General features: G+C 47.6%; 2 protein-coding genes across 4 annotated transcripts in view; one reads left to right on the top strand and one right to left on the bottom strand.

The window, feature by feature from the left end:
* The window catches only part of WEE2 (WEE2 oocyte meiosis inhibiting kinase), an 18948-nt gene extending 12238 nt beyond the window's left edge, over nt 1-6710 (bottom strand). The window contains exons 1-2 of the mRNA XM_080390871.1: nt 6570-6710; nt 1474-1845 (exon numbers count right to left, since the gene is read on the bottom strand). Coding sequence (XP_080246997.1) covers nt 1474-1806 — 333 coding nt within the window. The 5' untranslated portion in view covers nt 1807-1845; nt 6570-6710. The remainder of the gene's footprint in view (nt 1-1473; nt 1846-6569) is intronic.
* Nucleotides 5585-21559, top strand: DENND11 (DENN domain containing 11). 3 transcript variants are annotated; one of them, XM_080390879.1, is made up of 9 exons: nt 5585-6008; nt 11956-12055; nt 13136-13264; nt 13962-14115; nt 14368-14506; nt 14934-15065; nt 15252-15402; nt 15863-15931; nt 17047-21559. In XM_080390879.1, the coding sequence occupies exons 1-9, from the start codon at nt 5774-5776 to the stop codon at nt 17240-17242; spliced, it is 1305 nt and encodes a 434-aa protein (XP_080247005.1). In that variant the 5' UTR covers nt 5585-5773; the 3' UTR covers nt 17243-21559. The 3 variants fall into 3 exon arrangements, with proteins under 3 accessions (XP_080247005.1, XP_080247007.1, XP_080247006.1); XM_080390881.1 differs by having other exon boundaries at nt 5612-6008; nt 13136-13294; XM_080390880.1 differs by lacking the exon at nt 5585-6008 and adding an exon at nt 11397-11522 and having other exon boundaries at nt 13136-13294.
* The last annotated feature ends 1901 nt before the right edge of the window (nt 21560-23460 follow it).

A 23460-nucleotide genomic window follows, 5' to 3' on the forward strand; every position in this document is an offset into this window, starting at 1 on the left:
CAGCATGCCTGGAATCCAAGACCTTTCTCACAGAAGACAGCAAAGTTGTTGACTTGGTGCAATTGCTGCTCATGGGCTACAAACAGCATGTCTTGAAGCATCTAGCCAACATGTTGTCTACACAAGAGCACACACTAAAGAACCCTCCATGACTAGTAGCTCATCTGGTCTGGAAGAGACTCTAGACCTCTCACCTACTTTCAGATGAGGTTCAGGTATATTTCTCATAAAGTGTCATTGCAGGGAATTCTTGCAGTGATGCCATTTAGAGCCACTTTGCCCTAGACAGCAGCAGGCCATTCCTCAGTAAATAAGGCCACACGTTCAGTCATATATGGCCGTATAATCACCCTTCTCCCCACATAATCAGGTTTCTGGACTGGGGGTACAGAAGTAAAATCCTAGACCAGAAGTACTAGAAGTGCTGATCTTTTGTGTACTAGTTAAGCAAAGGAAAACCCAGTCTATCAGTAAGCAGGAATATTGAGAGGGGACTGAAAGAGCTACATTTCACTGCAAGTCTTGAGTGCTAGAAGGCAGCACACACAATAGAAATTATCTAGGAACAGAGAAGCTGGTGCCAAGTCTCTCCTTTTTGTCTTCTGTAAGCACAAGTAGTTGTATTATATTCTATATAAGATGTGTCAGAACACACAGGCTGGCATCTCTCAAACTAGCTCAGTATTTTGTAGCTCAAACTAGCTACATTTTAGGACAGTGGCACAGAAGATAGGCTAACCTTCTTCCACAAGCACACACCGATTTGTTACCGCTTCCACAGCAGATTTGCTACCCTGAGAACAAAGTCTCACTTTCCTCAAATTCACTGAGCAGCTCAGTTTCACACAACAAGAGAGTCAGCATCACTGGACAACAAGCTGGTTTGAAGCAATCCAGACTCGCCAGACGAAGCCATACCCCAGCCACAACATCATTTCCAACTTTCTCTTGAAAGAGAAAACTCACTTGTATCCAGAAGTGTACTGAGTAGAGCAGTCAGGGCAGCTGCCTGTCTCCAAGTTCCCCCTGGAATGGTGAGCTCTTTGAGCAGAGATGCATATATCCCTCTAGGAGCACAGCGCATCATCCTACAGAGATGCGACAGATGTCCATGCCCCTAAGTAGAGCGTGAGGGGCACAAGGGCTACCAAGACACATGGTTGAGGGTTTTTTTGTCGTCGTGTTTTTAAGTCAGACTGACCCAATGCCAACTAACTGGTTTTGGAAAGAGCTTGGAAAGAGTCAAGACGCTTGCTCCCACACACAGGTTTCTGTTCACACCCATGTAATAACCCTTCCATAGTGAAGGGGCTCAGTCTAGGTTTCTAGGAGAAGAGTAGAGGCTAACAACAGTGACATTGAGAAATACTTTCCGCAGTGCTAGCAACAGATGTCCTCACCACCAACACAGTGATGCCCCAGCAACACCAGAGACCTTGGATGCTCAGACACAGAGTTGATACATGCCATTACCTTGGGAGTGTGTGGGGTGTCACACAGCTGCAGCTTTTTCCAGGTGATGTGCAGCGGTGTCTCAGCATTACCCTGGCTCTTACTCATATCCAGGGAAGGCTTCAGTGGGGGAGTCTCCCACGCATTCATCTTGTTCAGGAAAATCTCACTAAGCTTTCTCTGAGGGGTAGCTGGCAGAGGACTGCTCCCTTGACACTTCTGGAACTCATAGCTTCTAGTGGGGCTTGAGCTCAGGGCATCCTCCTCATTTATGCTTTGTTCTTCAGTCTCTTCACTGCAACTGGAAAAATCCAGTTGCTGAATGAATCCATCGCTGTTGTCCCAGTCATACATTTTACCACATGAAACAGAACAGGTATAGCTGATACTGGCCTGTTTTGTTAGGGGGAAAAGGGCAGAGGGCAAGGAAGACAACATTATTTACACAGGCAAATTAACCATCCTCTTCCTTGCCTTATCAAAAGCATTAGCTCTACTCATGGCATGCACTCCCCCACCCTGATCCCACATGCACAGAAGCCTTGATCACTCATAGATATCATTTGATAGCATTGGTCAAAGAGGAGTACCCCAGATTTACCAAGTACTAATCCATCCAGCTGCTGCTCACATAACAACAGATTGTGCTTTTTGTTTTACTGGTGCAAGTCAAATACAATTCAGAAGTCACTGCCTTTCCCGGTAAGCCTCCAAGGCAACTTCTCCACCCACCCATACTTCATCCACTACTCCCATCACACATAGAAACAAGACTACCATATCCCAAAAAACCCCAACACACACTAACCCTCCCCTCAACATTTTCTACCTTGACACAGAACCCATGCTACATACAGCTGTAAAAGCAGAGGGTACCCCCAGCAGTTACCAGATACCACATAGACACTTCCTTTCCTGCCCTGCACATTTATAACCACCCCACACCTGGGCAATGGCTAACAGGAAACATCTGGAGCTTAGCAGCACCTGTGCATGGTTGCCTGGTGGCTGAGGGGTTTTGCTGTGTTTGTGAATCTGCTGTGCCTGCAACCAGCTCTGCAGGGAGCCAGGGCTCCCTCTGAGTCATCTCCTTGCTTCTGCATGCTCTTCCCTCCCCCGGCTTCCAGGCCTACGGGGAGGTGATGCTTGCTGGCAGCCAGTCTGCTCCATGATAATCCCATCAGAGATGCAGTCTTTGTGGGCTTTACTTGTATAAGTGATTACTTTTGTGGTGATGGGGCCCTGTGCTTCCTTCTTTCAAGCCTGAATTTCGCTTCCTGCATTTAGATATGTGTTAGTTTGGACAAGCATTGCGGTCTGCATGGAGAGGTTAGTAGCCTGATTTATAACCTGCTGGACTTCAGGAGAGAGTTAGGGACCATACACAGGCTGTTGTATGGGTTCCCATCTTGAGGTTTCGAGGGAGAGGAGGAAGAAGCTGGCTGTGCTGGTGAAGGCAGCCCCGCAGGTAGGGTCAACTTTGCTGCTTACCAGAAGCGGGTCAGTGTCTCCTCTCGCTGCCCCTCTCTGTACAATCAGGGATCTTTCTGTGTCTTTGTGAGCCTGCATTTCCAAGAAGGACTAGAGTGAGTTTTAACTAACTGCGAGCGAGGTTACATTTTTCTTAGCATCGAGGGAAGCTGCTGGAAGGACATGCAGAAATTGGAAGTGGCTGCAGCCCCGAGGAGATGGGGGTTTGTCCAAACCAGCACCTACACATGTCAAGGAGAATTCCCACCGGAAAATAAAGGGACATGTTGGTCTGAGGTCACTCAGCCCTCCTAACCTGGTCTTTGAATGAAAAGTATGGCCATGCAGGTCTCTGAAGATAGCTGTTAAGGCTGTGATGAGCAATTCATTTGATACAGGCCACCAAAGCAGTATCGGAAGGACATGCCAGGAATTCAGTATTGGTCTTACAGCTTGCATCTGGCCCAGAAGTTGTAGTATTCCTTCCAGGCAGAGCCTGTTGCTGCCGTGCAGACTCCCTTCTCCTGCAGCTGCTGTGTCTCCCTGCACCTTACCTTGAGCGAGGTCCAAAAGCCTGGGGGTGCCAGCGCTGGCTGCTTTTTGCTGTGAAAAGCTGTCCCTGCAGCATCTGGCCAGTCAAGATCCTATGACAGGACCACTTCATTACTGCTGTGATCTGACTGTATTAATCAGGTGTTCAGTACTTGGAGCCTTGGATAGGAATATTTTATTTTAAATCTGAAGAATAATGCTTTTGTTCCTCATAACTACATTTTGATTAATAGCACAACAATGCAAGTCCTTCAGACCAGTTTTCCATCCTATCTGAAAAACTATTCTTTTTTTTTTTTTCCCTTGGGGTTTATAGGCAGTATTCATTTTTCTAAGGAGGAATGTGATATGTAAAGGAGAAAAGCTGGGCTTGCTGTTTAAAGAAAGTCCAACTTATTCAACTTGCATCTTCTAACTAAAAGCCACCACATTTTCATTTCTTTTTTTTTTTTTTCTGGAGGACTATTCAGAGATCTGGTGACAAATTTCTTAACCCTCAGTTGGAGGGAAAATGTGTTCGTTTTCTTTTGAAGGAGAGTTATTTTCTCTTGAAAGGGTCATATTCTTTCCTGGCCTAGGTATTTTTTATTTTGGTGAAGTAATAAAGTAGAAACTGTGGCCTTTGGTTTTTGCACGTACCCACCAAGCGGTGTGCCCTCAGCAGGCCCAGGTTGCTTGCCAAAGCAGTGTAAATAGCTCTGGTACTAGCAGGTTTCTTGTCCCACAAGTGTTTTTTCACCAAAAGCTGAGAGCTCAGAGGGTGATGACATTTCATGTGTCTCAGAGCCAACGCTGGCAGCCTCTGCTCCCTGTCACTGGCCACTTTCCCTGCTGCATCCCCTCCCTTGTGCTGGGGTGATGCTGGTGCCACCGCACAGCAGAGGACCAGGAACAGCTCTGCACTGCAAATAGCCCATGCAGGTCACAGAGGAATTTTGACTGCAGATTTGTTTCCCCTGTCTGAATCACTGGGGGACAGACTGACATTCCTGCCAGCACCACTGTGGGGATGGAGAGGAGAAAAACGAGCTGTCACTTTAGCATCACCAAAAAAACACTCATCAAAACGAAGCTTGGCACTGTCTACATGGTTAAAGTGAAGCACGTAGCCAAGTATTTGCAGGATCTGGCTTTTCTTTATACAGTAACAAAATATTGTGCAGGGTTTGGGGTTTGTTTTTTTTCTTTACCAGTCACCTTCCGTGAAAAACTCCATCTGCTGAACACCACCTACTGCAGTTTATAGCTCTGCAAAGTAAACTTGTGCATGGGCTTTGTGAAACAAAATGCCCACTCAGTGTTGAAGCTGTCTGAAATGAAGCTCACAGCAAATGGAAGCTAATATAACAAAAAAAAGAAAAAAACCCCACTGTTGAAGAAGCTGGATGATGGGTTTCTTAATGGCGCATTGAACACTCAGAGCTGCTCAACAGGAAAAAAGTTAGACAATTAAGGCTTTTATGAGAATATCTTCCCTTTAATTGTGGCCTGCTTAATTGGGTAATCCAATTAATCAGAAAGTCCTAGGGAACCGAGTAAACCTAATGACACTTAATGTCATTGGTGGTAGGTAACAAGGATAGCAATAACACAGAAGCTGGCTGCCTGTGGGTGCCATGGTCAGGCCTGTGTCTCCGTCTTTTAATCTCAAGCCGATTCTGCTTATTTCTCTGAAAACTGCTTCACATCTTTCCATAGCGCATGTATGTGTGTATGCACACACAGCCGGCATGCGGGATCAGCATCACCGGCTCAAAATTTGTGGCTTGCAACTTCCACCACAGCAACTGGAGGGTGCAGGAGGCTGCTGGGTTCCTCCCGGCAGGGAGCTGCTGGGTGCCCGGCCGGGAGGCTGCTCCCCCCGGGCCCCCCCGGCGGGACGGCCCGGCAGGGCTCCGCGCTCAGCGCCGCTGCTGGGGCTCGGCCGGCCGGCTCTGCCTCCCGGGAGCAGGTGCAGCGGGGGGATGCGCGGCGCCTCGCCTGAGGGACCCCTGCTCCTGCCGCGCTCCGCGGGAGTTCGCACCGCACCGCACCGCACCGCGCGGGAGCCGAGACCCCGCCGCCACCCCGGGGGCCGCTCCGGCTGCTTCCCCTGCCCCCGCCCGCGACCCCCGCGGAACCGCAGCCCCGCCCCCGCTCGCCCGCCCGGCCCCGCCCCCTCCGCGGCGGGGCAGGGCCCCCGCGTCCCCGTCCCCGCCCCGGAGCCGCCCCCCGCCGGCGGCCGGTGCGGCGCGGGGGGTGCGGTGCGGCGCGGCGCGGCTGGGCTCGGCGCGGCGCCGTCGGGCGGGGGGCCGCGGCCATGGTGGAGCGCGCAGACGAGGCGCCGCTGCTCTTCTGGGCCGAGGGCCCCGCCGTGTCGGCGCCGCCGCCCGCGGCCGAGGCGGGCGGCGGCGGCGGGCGGCGACTCGGTGGCGGCTGGAGCGCGGTTCCGTGGGGCGGCGCGGGGCCGGCGGAGGCGGCGGGGCCGCCGCGGGCGGAGGCGGAGGAGGACCAGATCGTGGCTGTCTTCGTGGTCACCTTCGACCCCCGCACGGGTGAGGGGCGCCGGGGGCGGCCGGGCCGGGGCGTGGGGGGCCGGGCCGGGGCCTGCAGGGGCCGGGCCTTGGGCTCCCCGGTGCCGCTGGCGTAAGATGGATGCGGGCCGGGGCCGGGCTGCGGTCCCGCCGCTCGCGTCCCGCCTCCCGCGGGGGCCGCGCCCCCTCCGCTCCGGGGGCAGCGCCGCCGGGCCCGGGGAGAGCGGCCTGCGGAGCCCTCTGCCCCCGCGGGGACCCGCGGCGTCGCGGCACGGCTGCGGGCCCCCCGTGCCCCCGCCGGCCTGCCGGGGAGCGCCGTGCGCCAGGGAACCGGGAGCTGCGGGGGTTGCGGGGCGGAGCGTGAGGGGGGAGCGTTTGGGCTCCGTCCCGCCGAGAAGAACTTGGGACGGGAGGAAGGTGCCGCTCTCAGAGCCGGTGGCCTGGGCAGGGACGCTCGTAGCTCGGCTCCACGGTGGGACACGGGACCGGGGTGCGGGGGGTGGCCCTGGGGCACCCCCTGTGCCCCGCACAGCGCCCAGGCCTCGGGCTGAGCCCCTGCCCGGTGCCGTCGGGGCCACCAACCTGTTAGCAGCATCCTGAGAGCATCCCGCTGTCTCGGTGGCATGGCGCAGAGCTGCCCGCGGCCGCGGGCGATGGGTGGGGGTTATGGCAGGTGTAAATCTGGCAGGTGCGCAGGGCATGGTCCCCAGCAGCAGCAGCTCGGCTGTGTGTTTCTTGCTGACTGTGTTCAGAGGCTGGCCGCTGGTGGGATCTCTGGGACTCCTGATGCTTTGCCGTGCTACGGTCCAGGAGGGCAGAGGAGAGGGGCAAGGGAATGCATTTTCCACCTCTCACTACCGTATCTGTCTCCCTCGTCACTGTCGGTCTTTGGCGCTGTATCACTTCTTTTACTGACAGAGGTTATTCTTTTAAAGTCTGTAATTCAGCATTTCAGAAAAGAACTTTGTTTTCGTAGTCTTGCTGCTCTAGTGGTATCCACGAAAACAGGACGTTATGACACAGGTAGAAAGTTAGCACCCACCTCACGTCTGCTTAGGGGTCTGATGTCCCAAGCCAGATTGTTGGGTCTTTTGGCTGCCTGGCAGCAGTTTGGCATGCAAAGGCAAGAGTGGGGCATAGCTGAAAGTCTTGGTACAGTCAGAGAGTTCAGGAAATAGCTTGGGACGTGCAGGAGTCCATCTGCACCCAGATCTGGGAGCGAACGCCTCTTTCCTTTGTAGGCAGATGCTTTGTTAGCAAATCCATAGCAAAAGTCCTAGAGACAGGAAAGAGCTCTGAGAAGCACAGTGGGAAGCGCAGTGAGGCTCTTCAATGCAAGGGAGAGGTAGCGGACATCATGTTCACAGGGGACCTCTGATAGTGAAGACTGAATTCTGGTCTTGAACTGAAAATCCCAAGGAAGTTGTGAAGAGAACGGAGCCCCCCGAGTGTGATGAGCTGTCAGCAATGCACACTGCTAAACAGCATGGCTGCTACGTCCTGAAACACCAAAGGGCTTTCAAGAAGTTACCTGTCTCATACTGCACCAGAGAGATGTGTCTTCAGTCCAGAGGTCAGAAACTCTTGACTCATCAAAATCTGAAATGAGATTGGATGTCATCTTTCCAGCAGGAGATAGAAGGAAGAGGTGTTCCTCGTAAGTATCCAAAACATGGAGGAGTCCGGATGACTGCAGCAACAGCAGGTTGTCTTCCAATCTGAGAGCATATGCCATCTATGAAATGGTGAGATTTTCTTGGTTGGCAGAAAGCTGAGCTTTCTCAGGAGTTTGTCTGAACCAGCTGTTGCTTTGAATGAAGTCCAGGGCAAGTTGGGAAACAGCTCTTCTCACATCTGATGCGCAGTTAATGCTGGGTGTCATCAGCCTTGGAGTAGTCTGTCAAGTCCAGGAAGGTGTAGCGTCCTGCTGCTACTCAGCATGGATGTTGAATGTAAGGAGCATGATAGGACTGTCGGGAACATATCAACAAAGGTCAGCTTCACAGGTGGAAGGCAAAGTGCCCTGTGGAGGATGTGGGCTTGGAAAAAAGATCTTGAATCTGCAGTGGTGCAAAACTTCCTAGGGTCAGAAAGAGGATATGGGAATCCTGGGTCAGCCACATCAGATGGCGTGAAGGACTTCCGTAATGTTCATAAGGATACCTTTTCTTGTGTGTGACTTAAAGGAGATCATCCAGTCAGTGTCTGAGCTGGAAACCTGCTTGATCCTGGCGAGGAAAAGCACAGCAGACTTCCTTTGGTAGCTTGCTCAGGCATGTGAAAGGCAAAATTTCTGGTGGTGGCTAGGAGGGTAGTTATGCCAGGTAACGTCTACTCGAATACAGGCAAGCGATTGGGGTGAGAGATGTTTCACTTTTGAAGGATGGAGTGGTTACTACACTGATACAAAATGTAACAGCTTTCCTCCGAAATTTAGAAGGGCTTGAAGCAGACAAGCTCGTTGTATCTTGGCAGTTGCACGTGAACAGTTTATGCAGGTGGGTTATGGGGTTGCTAGGCTACTCTTACGGTTCCAGTGTCCTTGGGACTCTGTCAGTGCTCTTGTGAGTGGCCAAATGTAAGAGGCAGTTACTAAATCAGTGGTGCTGTCCCTGCCTCCAGCATGGTGAACCCTGTGGCACTTGAGAAGGAGTTCTTTTTACCACTATTACAAACATGGCTTTGGCGCTAACACAGAAAGTGAGCTGTAAATTAAGTGCAGAATGGTGGCAGCCCTGGAGCCAACTGTGCCATCTGATTGTTGCTCCCTGCCCTTTGGCAGTCCCCTCCTTCACGGAGTGATGAGCTGGGGATGCACTTCAAACAGCACGAGCACCGGATGAGCGCAAACACTGCCCCTTAAAGAGCACGGTGAGGCTGCTGAATTTCCTAGTGCAGGTGTTCCCTTGGGCAGGGGATAACAGGAGACCCAGCACTATCTTGGGCAGCAATGGGGATACAGCTGGTAGGTGTGACTTACTTGGTGTTAGGTTTGAGCATGTGTGCTGTCCAAGAGTCACAGTTGTCTTGGGGGAAAAGTTGTGGGGGGAAAAACAGAACAATGAATTTTGCTTTGAGAGGGAGATAAAGAAAGAGGAAGCAAAGTCCATGGCCATACCAACTCTGTCAGATCACAGCAGTCAAAAAGAGGCTGAACCTTCTTAGCCCTTTTTCTGCAATGGAGATGATGATGGTAGTCAACCTTGTTGAGGTTTCACAGTCTGTTGGCTTACAGCGTCGTGTGAGTAATAGAAGGAACAGAGGGAAGTAATCCACTTTACACCAGTCGACATATAAATACCCCGTTTTTCTGTCCCACATTCCTTCCATACAGGAAATGGAGCCAGTGTGATGGCTAGGTCACACTTTGTGCTTCTCTCCTGCCACGACATGGTAACATTGCACAGCTGGGGACTAAAGATCTTGGGAAATAAGAGAAAGAATGTCCTTAACCTTGCACACCAGAAAGAGAGTGCTGGTTCTTACCTGGTCTAGAGCTGGGAGATAGCTCCCAAGAGATTTGACTTTCAGCAAACCACTTGCCCGCTCTCTAATGCTGGGTAACTCTCACTTGGAAAGTTTCCTGTGTGCACGAGAGCTGTTTTCTGCATGGGGAAGGGTAACGCTTCCTGTTTTTGTACACTACTCCCTCCTTCCTCCGGTTTCTCAGGCAGGCTGGCAATTGCTATTGCATCTGGGTGAAGTTTCTCCTTTGTTTGCTCTACTGTTTCACCAGACTGACTCTTAATTTTTTTTCTTATCTCCATGTTTGTTCTCTGACTGCCACGTCGCCCGTATGTTCATAGGGCAAAGTGACGTGAGGAACAGCCAGGAGCACAGGTGTGGGTTGCTTGTGATAGATCCCAGAAAGAAAAAAATAGCTGCATGGCATGTGAGTTGGTTTTGTGGTTACATGTAGGGTAAAGATCTGTTTCAAGGCATCTTGTCCTTACTTACTGCTGCAGAACAGATGCTGTTTGGGCCATGTCCGCTTCAACACCTCTATAATGGATATTATACCTGACAGTAGTGTTTGTGACTAAACTGAACAAAGTAAAACAGTGTCCTTTGTTTGATGGCACTCTTGCGTATTGATCTGTTAATCTATAGGTAATGACCAGTAAGTGTTTCTCTGCGATGCAAGACTTAAAAGTGGATCTGGCCTTAACCACAACTTTGTGGTTAAGAGGCAACAGTCGAGTTGAGTTCCTCACTCTTTCAAGGAAGGGTCTTGTGCCTTTAAAAAAAAACACCAAGCACACACACACACAAAAAACCCCCAAACAACAAAAGCCAACATCTATATATAATATGCAAAACCTACAGGGGACCGCGCAGGCTGGCATGATGTCACTGGCTTTCTCTGCCAGCCTTTCACACGCCTCAGAGGCGAAGATGCTTTACAGCAGAGCTCTGTGGTTTTGCGTGTGATTGCACAGAGCTGTGCTCAGGGTCACGAGGCTGCTGCTGCTCCCCGGCCAGCCTGGCTCTGCGGGAGAGGTCTACTTCTGGGCTAGAAGTGGTTAGTTGAATGTAAAACTTCTCTTGTTGCCACGCTTAACAGTGTTGGTTTTTTTGAAGTCCTTGCTAGGCAAGGTTGGGGAAGGTCTGCTGAATGCAGTAGCTGCGTGAGAAGAAAAATAGCCTATTTAAATGTCAGTAGCTAAGCATAATTCCTGTGCGAGAGTGCATGCATATACTTGTGCAGTATGAGTAACAAAAGACAGGCTTCAGAAATGAGGCGTCATATTCAGATATCTCTAAAAGTCTCAGCTGAGTGTAAGGCCCTTCCAAATGTGCCCTGTCTGTGCAAGCACAGTGGGATGCTTATCCCAAAGGGCAGGGGAAGGACTGTACCAGTAGAAAGCATCTTTGGGCTGCATCTGCCATTGCATTGTATTGGAGAATGTTTGTAACTTTTTACATAAACATTACTTAACTGTAACGTAAACTTTTACGTTTACTTACATAAAAGTAAGCCACGTTACTTCAAATGCTGTTGGTATGGGCAGGCTGACAGAGAACAGAAACTCAGTGGGCAGATCTGGAGCGTATCTTGGTTCAGTGGGAGTGTCCAGATGAGCGGCTTAGGCTCTGAAGTGCTGGTGTGGGAAGGCATCATGAGACGTCCCCTTTTTTGTCTGTGGTAAGCTTGTCAGTGGCAGAGCAGGACTTCATTGGCTTTAGGGACTTGTTGTGACTTCTCTGGTATCGTTTGTTCCAGGATCAGGCTTCTCAGGTGGCCTTTTCCCCTGAACAACTGCATGCTTTCTGCTTGGGTTGGCAGGTGACAGATGTTCACTAATCTTGATCTAGCTTGTAATTTATCTGCTTTTTTGTTTGGTTATTCTAGCATGCACAAACATGTTGCAGTACTTGGATCACCTCAGCCTCCACATAAAGCTTCAGCTAACTCCTCCCATTCTAAACAAAATGTGAGAGATTCCAGGGAAGTAGTGATGACTGGGATGTTGGTGTAGGGGTCCCTGTTTGACCAGCACTGCCAAGCACAGCCAAAGGACAAAACCGATGGTGGTATGAGCTGTCACACAAACTCATCCTAAAGAGCAGTAGTTTATACTTTGGGTTTGTTCTGTATCAGATACTTGTGTAGACGGCCTGAGAGTAAGTGTCAATACCGTAGCCTATCCACTGTCAGGTAAAATTGTAGCCGCTCTGTCATTAATTTTATAAAGCATAAACCCACAAAATAGTGCTAGCTTCAGAAATGGCTCCAAAAGTCCTGCAGTTTCTGGGAGTTGTGCCGCAACAAGTAACGTTTACAAGAGATGTGTGGACTATAGTATGTCAGCTGCTGTCTGTGACAGTTTAGGAGTTCAGGAGTTGCGTTAGTGCACTGTTACTGGCACCCAGTGATGTAACAGCAACAACTTGCCGTTGTTGGTGTTTGCCCTTTAGAAATGAGTACTGTGTTCAAGTTCAGCCAAACAAATCTGCTTCTCTGCAGGCAACATGGTGGAGTGGTGTTTACCCCAAGATATTGATTTGGAAGGCGTGGAATTCAAATCCATGGCAAGCGGGTCTCACAAAATCCAGTCAGATTTTATGTGAGTATGTCTGAGCTATATTACTACTTCTTTCTCCTAGCTGTACATCTACACCACCACCCCTTAATTCAAAATATGCAAGAAAAATATAATATGTAGAGTCAAGTTCCTGCATAAATGTGCTGCTAAAGCGTATCTAGCTGAGCCAAAGGTAATTTTCAGATACTCTCAACATCATACAAAGTACCAGCTAGCTGTAGGGATCTGCCATATGACAGTTTTGCTAGTGGAGGTCAACTGGTGAGCAGGGCAGGCCAGGTTCTCAGTGGTGTGCAAATTTTAGTGCATATTGGGCAAATCATCCTGCACTGCCACTATTGGGACTGTGAGCAGAAGCCTAGGGTGAAGGGGAAAGAATGGTAGAACTGTGAAATGGGAAGTATTTTGCAGGAACTGGACTTGGGAAAAAAGTTTTTAATTCTGCCAGTGCTCTTGGATCCTTTAAATGTTGTAATAAACAGTCCCTTTTCACTTTCTTGTTTGCTGGCTCCTTCAGTGGAAAGACATAAGCTAGGAAATTTCTGTGTTCCCATCCTTTTGCTAACCCAGTGTTGCAATGCAGCAATGTTTTGCAAGGCATTGCAGTGTCACAATTGCTTTCAGTCAGGAATAAGTTAATTTCTCAAAGGCACACGAACTGAACCCTTGCACTCAGCTATAGTATGCTTCACCACGATGGCACCCAAAATATAACTAGGTAACTATACTCAGAACTTCAAGCACTGCAGGCTTTTCTTCCTTGGAAGAAGGGCACTGCGCTGACTGCGTCCTGCATCCTCTGCTGGTCTTCCTTGCAAGTTCTTACCTTACTTGCATTCCTTACCAGCCTGTGACGTGGCTGGTAGGGGCTTTAGTGGGGACTTCTGGGAACTCTTGCCTTAAATGTCCTGGCTTATTCCTGAGAAGATTTGGGACACCCAAGGCCTGTCGTCAGCCCTTCAGATAGCATGGTGGGGTTTCAGGGAGTTCCTTAAAGAAGGAACGGTGTTCCCAAATCAGTATTTTAAGCAGTCAGTTACCTTCCTTTCTTCCTTTTCCCTCTCTTTAACATTAACCCTTCTGTCAAACATTTGTTTCCAGTTATTTCCGGAAAGGGCTCTGTTTTGGCCTGGCCTGCTTTGCCAACATGCCTGTGGAGAGTGAGTTAGAGCGTGGTGCCCGCATGAAGTCCGTGGGGATTCTCTCTCCTTCCTACACCCTGCTGTATAGGTACATGCACTTCCTAGAGAATCAGGTCAGGTAAGTTCCCTGGGAAGAGGTAACGCTGCCTCGATGGGGAGCGGTTGTAGGTGTGAGTGAGAATTTGGCTACAGTGCTGAGCTGTGATTTCCCTGAATGACGACTACTCCAGAAGGAGTTACAGGTTCTCAATGGGAAGGAGGTGAGGAACTGATGAGCAGCAGTCTGTTCATTGCTACCAGCCTAGTCAGTTGCTATCCAAACCCTACTTATTCTGTGGGGACATAAGTGTCAAGGGGGAGAACTGAGAGGACAAGAAGTTCTTTTCTCCTTCTGAAAACCATTTTACTGAGGGCTCACAGAAGGCTTCTAAACCTGTGATGGTCATCCTGGCTAGGTGTGTGCTTCAGCTGTGTTGAGTGGACCTGGCAGGGAAAATGGTGATGGTAGAAGGGAAAGCTGTTTGTACCTGAGCATACTGAAAATGGGATCGGTACTCTGCATACATCAGCTCGCTTTCTGCTTCAGGCCTGCCCGTGTTCTCTGGCTGCACTGAAAGATGGCGTTACTCCTGATGCTTTGGCTGCCCTCCTGGTTAAGTCTGTGCAACTGAGGCACCCAGGGGTCCTTCGCTAGCTGAAAAAGCAGATGTTGGCTGGGGGCAAGGCACTGCATAAGCAGAGTCTGGAGACACTATAGGTCTCCCGTTTTTCACTTTCTTTTCCAGACACCAGCTGGAGATGCCAGGGCACTACTCCCATCTAGAGGCGTTCTATGATGATAAGAAAGGAGTTCTCCCTGACAGCAAGGGCACTCCCACCTCCCAGCAACCTGTCCACTGGCTGCCATCCATCCACAGATACATGTACCCAGAGATGAAGGTAAGGCGGGTGCTCTGAGACTTGCAGGAATAGGCAGTGTGCTGCTCCTTGCTGGTGTCTCATGCTTTATGTAAGCAGCCACTGGTGCTTTGTAGGCTGCTTTAGATAAGACTTTGTTACTTGAACTGTTACAAGCTGCAGTTCTCTGTCATTGCTGTGTGCTCGTCTTGCTCCCACATTTAAACTTAGCATCTGTGCGTGTGTCCCTGTTTCACCTCTGAGCTGTTTTCTTCCCTTTCCCTCCACCTGCAGATCACACACCCTGCTGGCTGTATGTCTCAGTTCATCAAATTCTTCGGTGAGCAGATCCTTGTCCTCTGGAAGTTTGCCCTGCTGCGCAAGCGCATATTGATATTTTCACCGCCCCCAGTTGGAGTTGTCTGCTATAGAGGTATGTTTCCAGGGACACCGCAGAGCTCTGATCTAGTGGGCTGAAGCACTGCAGAAATGCTTGTGGGTACTGAGGGGATAGACATCATGCAGGTCTTCAAAATCCATCACAACCGTTCCTTGTGAAGATACCGTTCAGCCTGCATTTACCTGTTTCCTACAAAAAGCTTTTATTTAGGCCTTTTGGGCAAGGACATACTTGACATGTCAAACCCAGTTCCTGTAAGCACAGGGATTTTTATGGGAGAACTGATTATTTCCTATCTGAAATAGGATGTCCCCACTTGAGACGTTCTGGTGTTCAGAGGCATTTCAAAGCTCTAACTGTTGCTTTCATAGAAGTGTGCGGGAGAACTGGGTAAGTGTGGTTCAGAATGCCCTTGAGGGAATACTGAAAGCATCTCAGGATGTACTTCTCTTGTCCGCAGTGTATTGCTGCTGTTGCCTTGCCAATGTTTCTCTGCCCGGTCTTGGAGGAACTGTCCCAGAGTCCAAACCATTCTTCTATGTGAATGTGGCAGACATAGAAATGCTGGAGACAGAAGTATCATATGTGGCTTGTAAGTATGATGGATTAGGTGTGACATTTTTAACTTCAGGCTGCAAGATGTCTTGAGACACCAGACTATGGAATGAAACTGCTGAGAAATGGGATGTGCATGGAATGACTAACTACAAAAGCAGGAGTGAACAGTTGGTCTTCTGGGAAAGCAACAAGCTGCTCTGAAAATCTCTGATTTTGGCAGGTACAACAGAAAAGATCTTTGAGGAGAAACGGGATCTCTATGATGTCTATGTGGACAACCAGAATGTGAAGACACATCACGAGCATCTGCAACCACTCCTGAAAATTAACAATGCCGACAAGGAGAAGTACCGACGGCTCAATGACCAGAGGTAATAATAGACATCTGGGTGGTCCTGGTCCTGATAGGAGAGCAGTGTGATGTGGGATAAAGAGGACACTGCTCCTCTGTGCTTTCCTTCTTGTCTTGGTATTTTCAAAGTTTCCCACTGCTTCAGCTCATCTCTTTGTGATTCTGGTTCCACTGTTGCTGACTGGTACAAGAGTCCCTGCGCACTCTGCACACATATGGTCAGTGTCAGTGAGCTGATCGAGCAGATAGAAGGCAGGAAGAGAATCAGAGGTCATGACTCACCATTGGTTCACCACTGATCAGTAGAACTGAAAACGGCCTGCTTTCTAGTCCAGTGCCTTATAAAGACTGGGGCAACAGTTTTAGTCTGATTGGTCTTCAAGAAATGGATGTGAAGTTTTTAGTTGTAAACCTTGTCTTCTCAAAACACTTTGAGGTTCACATAGGTATGTGCAATTAATCTGTCTCCCTTCTCTCAGGCAGATGTTAATGTATTCTCAAGAAGTGGGTGAGGATTGTAGCTCCTGTGAAGAGGACCTTTTCATCTTGTGAGTGGCTACCTCTAATACTTAGTTGGTCACTGTTAGGTTTAGGGAGTCTCTTTCACTGATTTCGTGTTGCACTTGCTTGGCATATTACGAAATATCATCATTAACATAATTCCATAGTCAGCACTCTTCCACTAGGGATCCAGGAACCAAACTGGCTCTTCCTCTTCAGATGATCTTCCTTTCAGTTTGAGGATCTGAATGTAGCCATATTAGTGTCCACTGGGGTCTCTTTAAATGCTGGGAGGGAGAAGTATTTTAAAAACACAATTAGAAATGCAAGAATCCCCTCCCATTTTTGAAAACATAAGCTGTACAGGACTTTTCATGCCAGATTTGGCTCAGGGAAGGACGGTGTCCATGGGAAGCAGGCACTGTACCATACTGTGGGTGGTACAGCGGTGAGGTAAGACCTGCGTGTGAAGGACTGGCCCGTTGATGTGGCTGGATTTGTACTTGGCAGAGGAATCAGAACTGGGTGTAGAGTATGAGGTATGGAATTACATGAAAACCAACTCTGCCACCTCTGAGCCCTTCACTGCCTGCTGCCATTGTTCACAGTCTGCAGCAGGTGAGAAGTAATGGGATGAAGGCGTGTGAAGGGCTGTCAGGGCAGAGCTGTGATCCTTGAGCTGCACAGTTGTAGTCAGAGCTCTTTCTGAACAGCCTTGCACATTCCTAGGAAAGCACTAGGTAAGAAGTAGCTCTCACTGCTGTATTCTGTGCTGGTAATAGAGAATTTATTTACCCAGTGCCGCCTTGGTTGGATGACAACACTGTGTCCTCCTTTGCATTATAGGAGCTGTAGGTCTGATAGGTAACCGCTTGGTTACCACAAAGTACATGTTAGCTGGTAAGATGGCTTGCTTCTGAAGAGTGAAGCCTGCCATAAATCAGCCAGAGAAGCACTGCTGTAAATTAGAAGTTACTGCTTATCTTTGTTTACTCTGGGCCATCCACAGGGTTGAGAGAAAACTACTGCAGTGTCACCCAGGGAGGTGGGATCTGTGATTAAAGGGTGGTAAAGGTAGTTCTGGGGCTCTGCGGCCTGTTTGGTAAATATACTATGTTTTTGGGAGTCCGATGCCATCATCTTAGCTGACTTTATCCTATAGGTTTTTCATGGAGCAGAACAACCGCATATTTCAGACACTGATGGAGGTGTCGGCTAGCCAGGACAAGACACTGACAGCTGACCACGCACGAGGCATGGGCCTGGATCCCCAAGGGGATCGAAGTTTCCTTATGGACTTGCTGGAAGTGTATGGCATTGATGTTATGCTAGTCATTGACAACCCCTGCTGCACTTAAACCAAGAGCCAGAGAGATGGGGAGCAAAGATCACTTCTTTAAGACTACCAGACACTGCTTAGGAGGATCACTGGAACTCACCACAACCACAGTTATTTAATAACTTTATATGGAGAGTATTTATAATTTTAAAACAAAATGTGATTTTATTTTCTCTCCCTCGACCTCCCAATGAGTACCTGGCTCCAGGTTTTTTTTTTGTTTGCTTCTGTCTCCCTTTCTCTTTTATTTGTGTTTGTTTTGTTTAGATAGGACCAGTGGCACCTTTGCACCAATCCTCACTGTTGCCAGTGTTGCCAGTGATAGCTGGGTTTTGGCCTAGCCTGGATACCTGAGGGCTGAAGACTTCAGGAAAGCACTTTGATGTGAAATGCTGTAGCTGAGCTCTCAAGACTTGACTGGAAAACGCTCCTGTCACCCCTCTTCCACTTGGGGACTGAAGAGAGTTTTGGCACAGGCTGTTAGCGGCCCAGTCTCATAGAACATCTGTCCTACTATGTTTATTGGTGGGGACAGTTAAACCAATGATAAAACCCAGGACTCCTTTGAACACCCCTCACCCAACTTTAGCAGCCGAGTTGGATTAAAGTCATCCTTCCTCATCAGTGACAGAAGCAAGTCTGTGATACCGGGGTGCTACAAGATCTTATGACTTTGTTACTGGAGCAGCAGAGTTTCACTTCCAGCATTTGAAGCGGTATAAACTGGCAAAGACTATGCCTACCTGTCTCATAGCTGGAGAAGAGCACCATCTGTACTTAATCCCTCCTACCACTTTCTCTGGTTTTTGGTTGCATCACACCTGCTGCTTTGGTATAAAATCTTCAAACCAGCAAGATGGTCTCTCATTTAGCAGGGACCAACATCACTAAGCCGCCTTGCAGTTACTATGTTCTCTGGCCTCAGCTCAGGTGGTGCTGGGCCGGATTGGGTTGAATAAGTATGCTTTAACTGATGTCACTTGCCCTTCTTTGTAGCAGATGGTACTTGTCACTCCTTTGCTTTAACATTTCTGCTGATCCTCCTTTTGTCAAGCAGCCTTCAGCACTGCCTGCTGCTGTCCTTGGTTTTCAGTGCGAGACAGAGAGCAGTATGTGACCTTTCAGCTAGAACAGCTTCACAGTTTGCAGGAGGGTCCCTTGAAGTTTGATGTTTTAAACTGGCACAGCTGCTAGAAGCAATGTCTAACAGCAAGCCTTTTTTTTTTTTTCCTGGGCAGAGAAGCTGTAGAACCAGATGAAGAGTGTTTTCTTATTCTTGTGCTGTGGAAAGAATAAGATTCAGTTCATGCAGGACCCATGGTTACCTCCAGGAAGGCTGTCCCAGTAAAACGTAATCCCTTCGCTGTGTAAAATCCCGGAATGGTACTGTGGGTTCTAGGTGTAACATGCTGCTTTGCCCAAAATCCTTCAGCCAGTAGTAGCATCAGCTCTAAGCCAACTGTTCTTCCTGAACTGTGGCTATAGCTAATTAGCTGCTGCTTCTACCATAATAGACTTCAGCACCCTTAGAGGCTTTCTGCAGTTTGTAGAAATGCAAACTGTAGCTGATGTATCCATTTATCCTAGCATTTTGTAGGATGAGACCCAGCGTGAACCACCAAAGTCTCACCTGCTAATTCTTTTTAATAAGAAGGGAAGCAAATGCTTTCCAAGTAGACCCATTGTGGGTTGTCTCCTCCTGGAAGGAAGGAGGCTGGCATGTCCCATTTTTCCTTGAAGGCTGGCTATCTGCAGCAAAGGGGTCATTTTGCTTGCTGTGGATTCAGAGGTTTTATTGAGGTGTGGGATCAGGAGCCTCAGAAGGCTTTTTGCACAGTTCATTGGTATGAGCTTCAGCATATTATGTTCCTGTGATCTGCCTGTCTCTGAGCAGTTGCTCCCCTGCCTGCATTGTCAGGGCTTGAATGTTTTTGTACAAGATAAAACATGCTGCTGCTTGTTTTGCCAGCTGCTCACAACTGTAACATAATCATCCTTAGAAGGCTGGGGAAAAATTGAGAAAGAGGAGAAAAAAATGGAGATGAATATAATTTAATGAAAAGACTAGTCTCTTTTCCTTAAGAAAAGGCTTTGTTTGTAAATTGACACCTCCAGTATAAAAGTGATCCACAATGTCCATGCTTTTTTCTGACTTCTACTTCAGTTTTAACACGCTGTCTGCAGTGAAGATCCCTGAGGAAGTATAGCTGGCACTGTATTGGTCACTTAACTTCCTTCAAATACAAAAAAGGGAACTGAAACTGCTTTTTAGTAATTCTTCCTCTCCATTTTCTTGCAGGTTTGCTACATAGTTTAACCGTGGCCAGCTGTTAATGACTTTCTGTTCTCTTTGATGTGAGTAGCTCTTCTGCTGAACTAAATAGAAACAAACCTTTAATTTGTCATTGAAATTTTAAAGCCTCTGCACTCAGAGGATTTCTAACACCCTGCATTAGAGTGCTGTGTTCACACGCTGTCAGAACATCAGGTCTACTAGACGGCACTGCTAGAGCCTACCAAGCAGAGCCTCCTGAAATTACTATTTGACATTTATTAAACCTCTGTTTTCCAGGAACTAGGTCTTCAGTTGCTAGCAGTCATGTGGGTACAGGAGCATCAAAGCAAGCAGATTACTGTCAAAGTAGCATCCGTGCTACATCCCAGCTGGATGGCTACAGCATGTTTTGCTCTTCCTTGTAATTTTGCTTCTCTACAGCCCCTCTTGGCAGGTGACTGCTACAGAAGTCAGAAAGTTGCCAGACAGGAAACAGAACAAAAAGACTTCTCTTTCCTAAGCTTGTTTGATTTGCTGCAAAAGACCTTTCCACCTGCACTCTCCTTTGCTAGTAGACATTGCTTTTATTGTAGACAGATGTGGAAAGTCCTTGGTAAGTGGGTACATAATACAAACAAATGGCTACGGCTTGGGACATGAAGGCTTGTTCAGCAGGCTGTTTTTGTTTGGAACCAATTTAGCTGGATCTTATCTTTCCAGGAGATAACTTAATTCAAGATAAAACAGTTCAGTGCAGGCATTTAAAATCCCCTCCTTGACACTTAATAGTTGCTTTTTTGAATACTAGCAGCTGGAAGGGAGACAGTTACTTGGTGTATTTTGAATTAAAAGAGAGAGAAAAGTGTGGCAGAAGGTAGGATATTGCTAATTACTATAAAATCCCCTTCTCCATTTGAAGTACTTTGCCTTTACAGTGGTGCCTTTAATGTCTTTGGTGTGATGCCTCTGGTCAGTTGCTTGTGGTCAGAGCCCAGGCTGAACAGTGGTTACAGTCACCGTGTAGTGTGCCCTGGTAGACCAAGTCTGTTACGTTTCTTTCTTAACGCCCAAGACACAGTATAGCCATAGCAGGTTCTCATTTGGTACTTCCGAGTTTAAACAGGCGAACAAGAGCTTCATAATGGCATCGTAACTCAAGTTGCACTAGAAAGGTGTAATCGCGTAATAATTTATTACTACTGGCACTATCCGATTGGAGGGTAAAGCCTGGGAGAGAGAAGTAAAAGCTAGATTTTAAATCTGAACAAAGGACACCATTGTCAGGCATTTCAATGATGCAGAAGTCTTCCCACTGCAAAGTTAGGCCAAGCTGCGTAAAGCCAAGTGCAGCTAAGAACTATAATGGGTATTAGGAGGAAGGCCTTTTCCTTGGAGTTCAGATTTGTCTGGCAGACAGACTTCCTTTCTAGCATCTATGAAGTAGTTACTCCAACGTATGTTAGAGCTAATGGTGACGTCTGTTACAGGAGATGAGCTGGCCTATCCAGCATCCTTATAAGCAGAAGAAAGTTCCATCACCTCTTCAAGAGAAGGCAGCTTACTGAACAGCTTACTCTGTAAAGCAGCGTTACCGTGATGCTTCTTCCATTTTAAGAACTGCCGAAGTTAATGGGCAAAAAGCTAGGAATAGCCGTGGCCCTCTTGGTGAGAGACTATGCAAGGGACAGGCATGCTTTGCTCCGGGAGGTGGAAAGGCTGTGGTTTCTGGAATAGCAGGGCAAAAGCACTCTGTCCTAATGCAAAAGTCTAGATACAAAGCATGCATACTAACCCAAACTATCTCATCCTAGCTTCTAAGTTAGTTGAGGTCTCCTCTCCATCCAACCCCCAAAGCTAGTGGTTCTTGTGATGATGGGAGAAGGCAACATAAATGCAAGGGACTGGAATGTACTAACTTAACAGAATGATATGTCTGTCTAAAGCAGAGGGTAGTAAACGCCTGTGAACCAGGATTTCAGGTCCTGGTTAATGCAAAATACCATTCAAATGGGAATATTTACTTGTGGTGAAAATAAACAGGTGCCTTGGGCTGGTCCATCATTAGGTTGTTATCTTTCCTTTTTATGTTACGGTATTTTAAGCCCTTCTAGAACAGACTGTAAGTTGAAGCCAAGATTAAGTGTTTTCCTGAGTGGGACCTAGGATTCTACTCCTCTTTGCTCTCTTGGAGTTTGTACAAAGAAAGTTGTCTTGCTGTCAGACAGAAACATGAGAACTGATCCTTTCCTCAACACTGTAGGTAGCAGGTTCAGCCCCTGCTTATTTTATGTAATGTTTTCCTCACACCGCCCCTCTGAACGTTACAATTCAGACATCTAGAACCACCCCATACTAGAAGACCTCTGAACTGTAGAGGAAGGGGAAAAATTACTTGAATGGTACTTATACAAGCTACTCAACTTACGCTGATGCAAATATTTAAATATCAGCCTGTGTCTCAGATGATCCTTGGTACTTTAACATCAGAATACCATCAATACCAATTCTGAAGGGAGCTCCTGGCCACCCTCAAGCAAGGAATCACATTGCAATGGGAGCCATGTGTCTGATACTATGGAAGAGAATTAGTCATTTTCCCTGTAAAATGGTACAGATGAATCAGAAGTTAGTTCTTATCATCTTGCCCCTTGCAGCAGGCTGGTTGTAGTTCTAACAGCTCTGATGTTGTTTGCATCTTGCAGATGTGTGATTGCTCCCATAGGCCTGTGGCTGTGTAGAGAAACTGCTTACTAAAACATGGGTATTTTTTAATACAATTAAAGCTTACCTTTTTGAAATGGCTGCTGCCTTGTGTTTCCTGCCGCTTGAGAGGAAAAAAACCAAAATAAACATTGCTGATCTTACTACAGAAGCATCAGCTTGAGGAAAAACTCAGCTAGTGAGAACTGACTCTGAATGAGCCAGTGGCTGCAGAGCAACGTTCCAGGTGTCTCTGTGGCAAGCAAAAAGAGCAGAGCACAGCCAACACGTTCCTTAGAGAGTGACCCAGGGGGCTGCTGGGCACTCTTAATTGCTGCAGATAAAAGACAGACAACACAACACAGGCCCTAGCACCAGCATAACTATTAAAAAGAACTAGCAGCCTTCTGCTCCCTTAGATCTTAGCTAAGAAAGGGATGAGTGCTTGCCCCAGTAGCTTAGGTAATTAAGTTTCTCCACAGTATAGTCAAGGGAAGGGACAGCATTCAATTTGGTTCCAGCATCCTGCAGAAAACCAACCCTCCTTCTCCTTCCAAAGCTTTTTTCCTTTTAGCAAGACTCCAGCAGAGGCTGCTGTTGCAGCAGCATGCAGCCAGGACACGGTCTTTAACAAAGCTGCTGGAAGTCAATTCACTAATGTCCTTATTTTGATTACAGCAAAGAATCAACAGATGAATTTACACTAGATCGCAATGTAACAGGGACACTACGTACCAACAATAACATCAGAAAAATAAGGATTAATTTTTTTCTTCCAGTAAGCAAGGCAGAATCATGTGAACTCCTAAGTTATAATAAGGCAAGGTTATCTGTTGCCCTTCTAAGTCAGTAATATTTCCATCCAGCAATTAAAGCGAAACTATAAACAAAAGTTCAGAAAAGCAACAAAACTAATTACAGTACTGAGGCTCAAGGGGATGTAGGTTGCATAAGCAGTGGTGAGCATTGTTTACATTAAAGAAGAGCAACCAGACACAATGAATAATAAAAGTTATTTGGATGCTCTTATTTGTGTTACACTACTACAGGAATAAAAGGAATACTTACAGAAAAATACTTACTTGGCTTGTTAAAGAGTCTTTCCACATGTACTTCATACAGCTTTGGGTCAGTGATGCCATTTTCCAATTTGCGTCTGTGTAATATACCTAAACTTCATCAAAGGAATATATTTCTACTATTAACTGGAACTGTGCTGTTGTATCTGGCAAGATTAAAAAAACCCCATAAATATCCATATA

This window comes from Falco punctatus (assembly GCF_963210335.1).
Source record: "Falco punctatus genome assembly, chromosome: 6".
NCBI classification, from domain to species: domain Eukaryota; kingdom Metazoa; phylum Chordata; class Aves; order Falconiformes; family Falconidae; genus Falco; species Falco punctatus.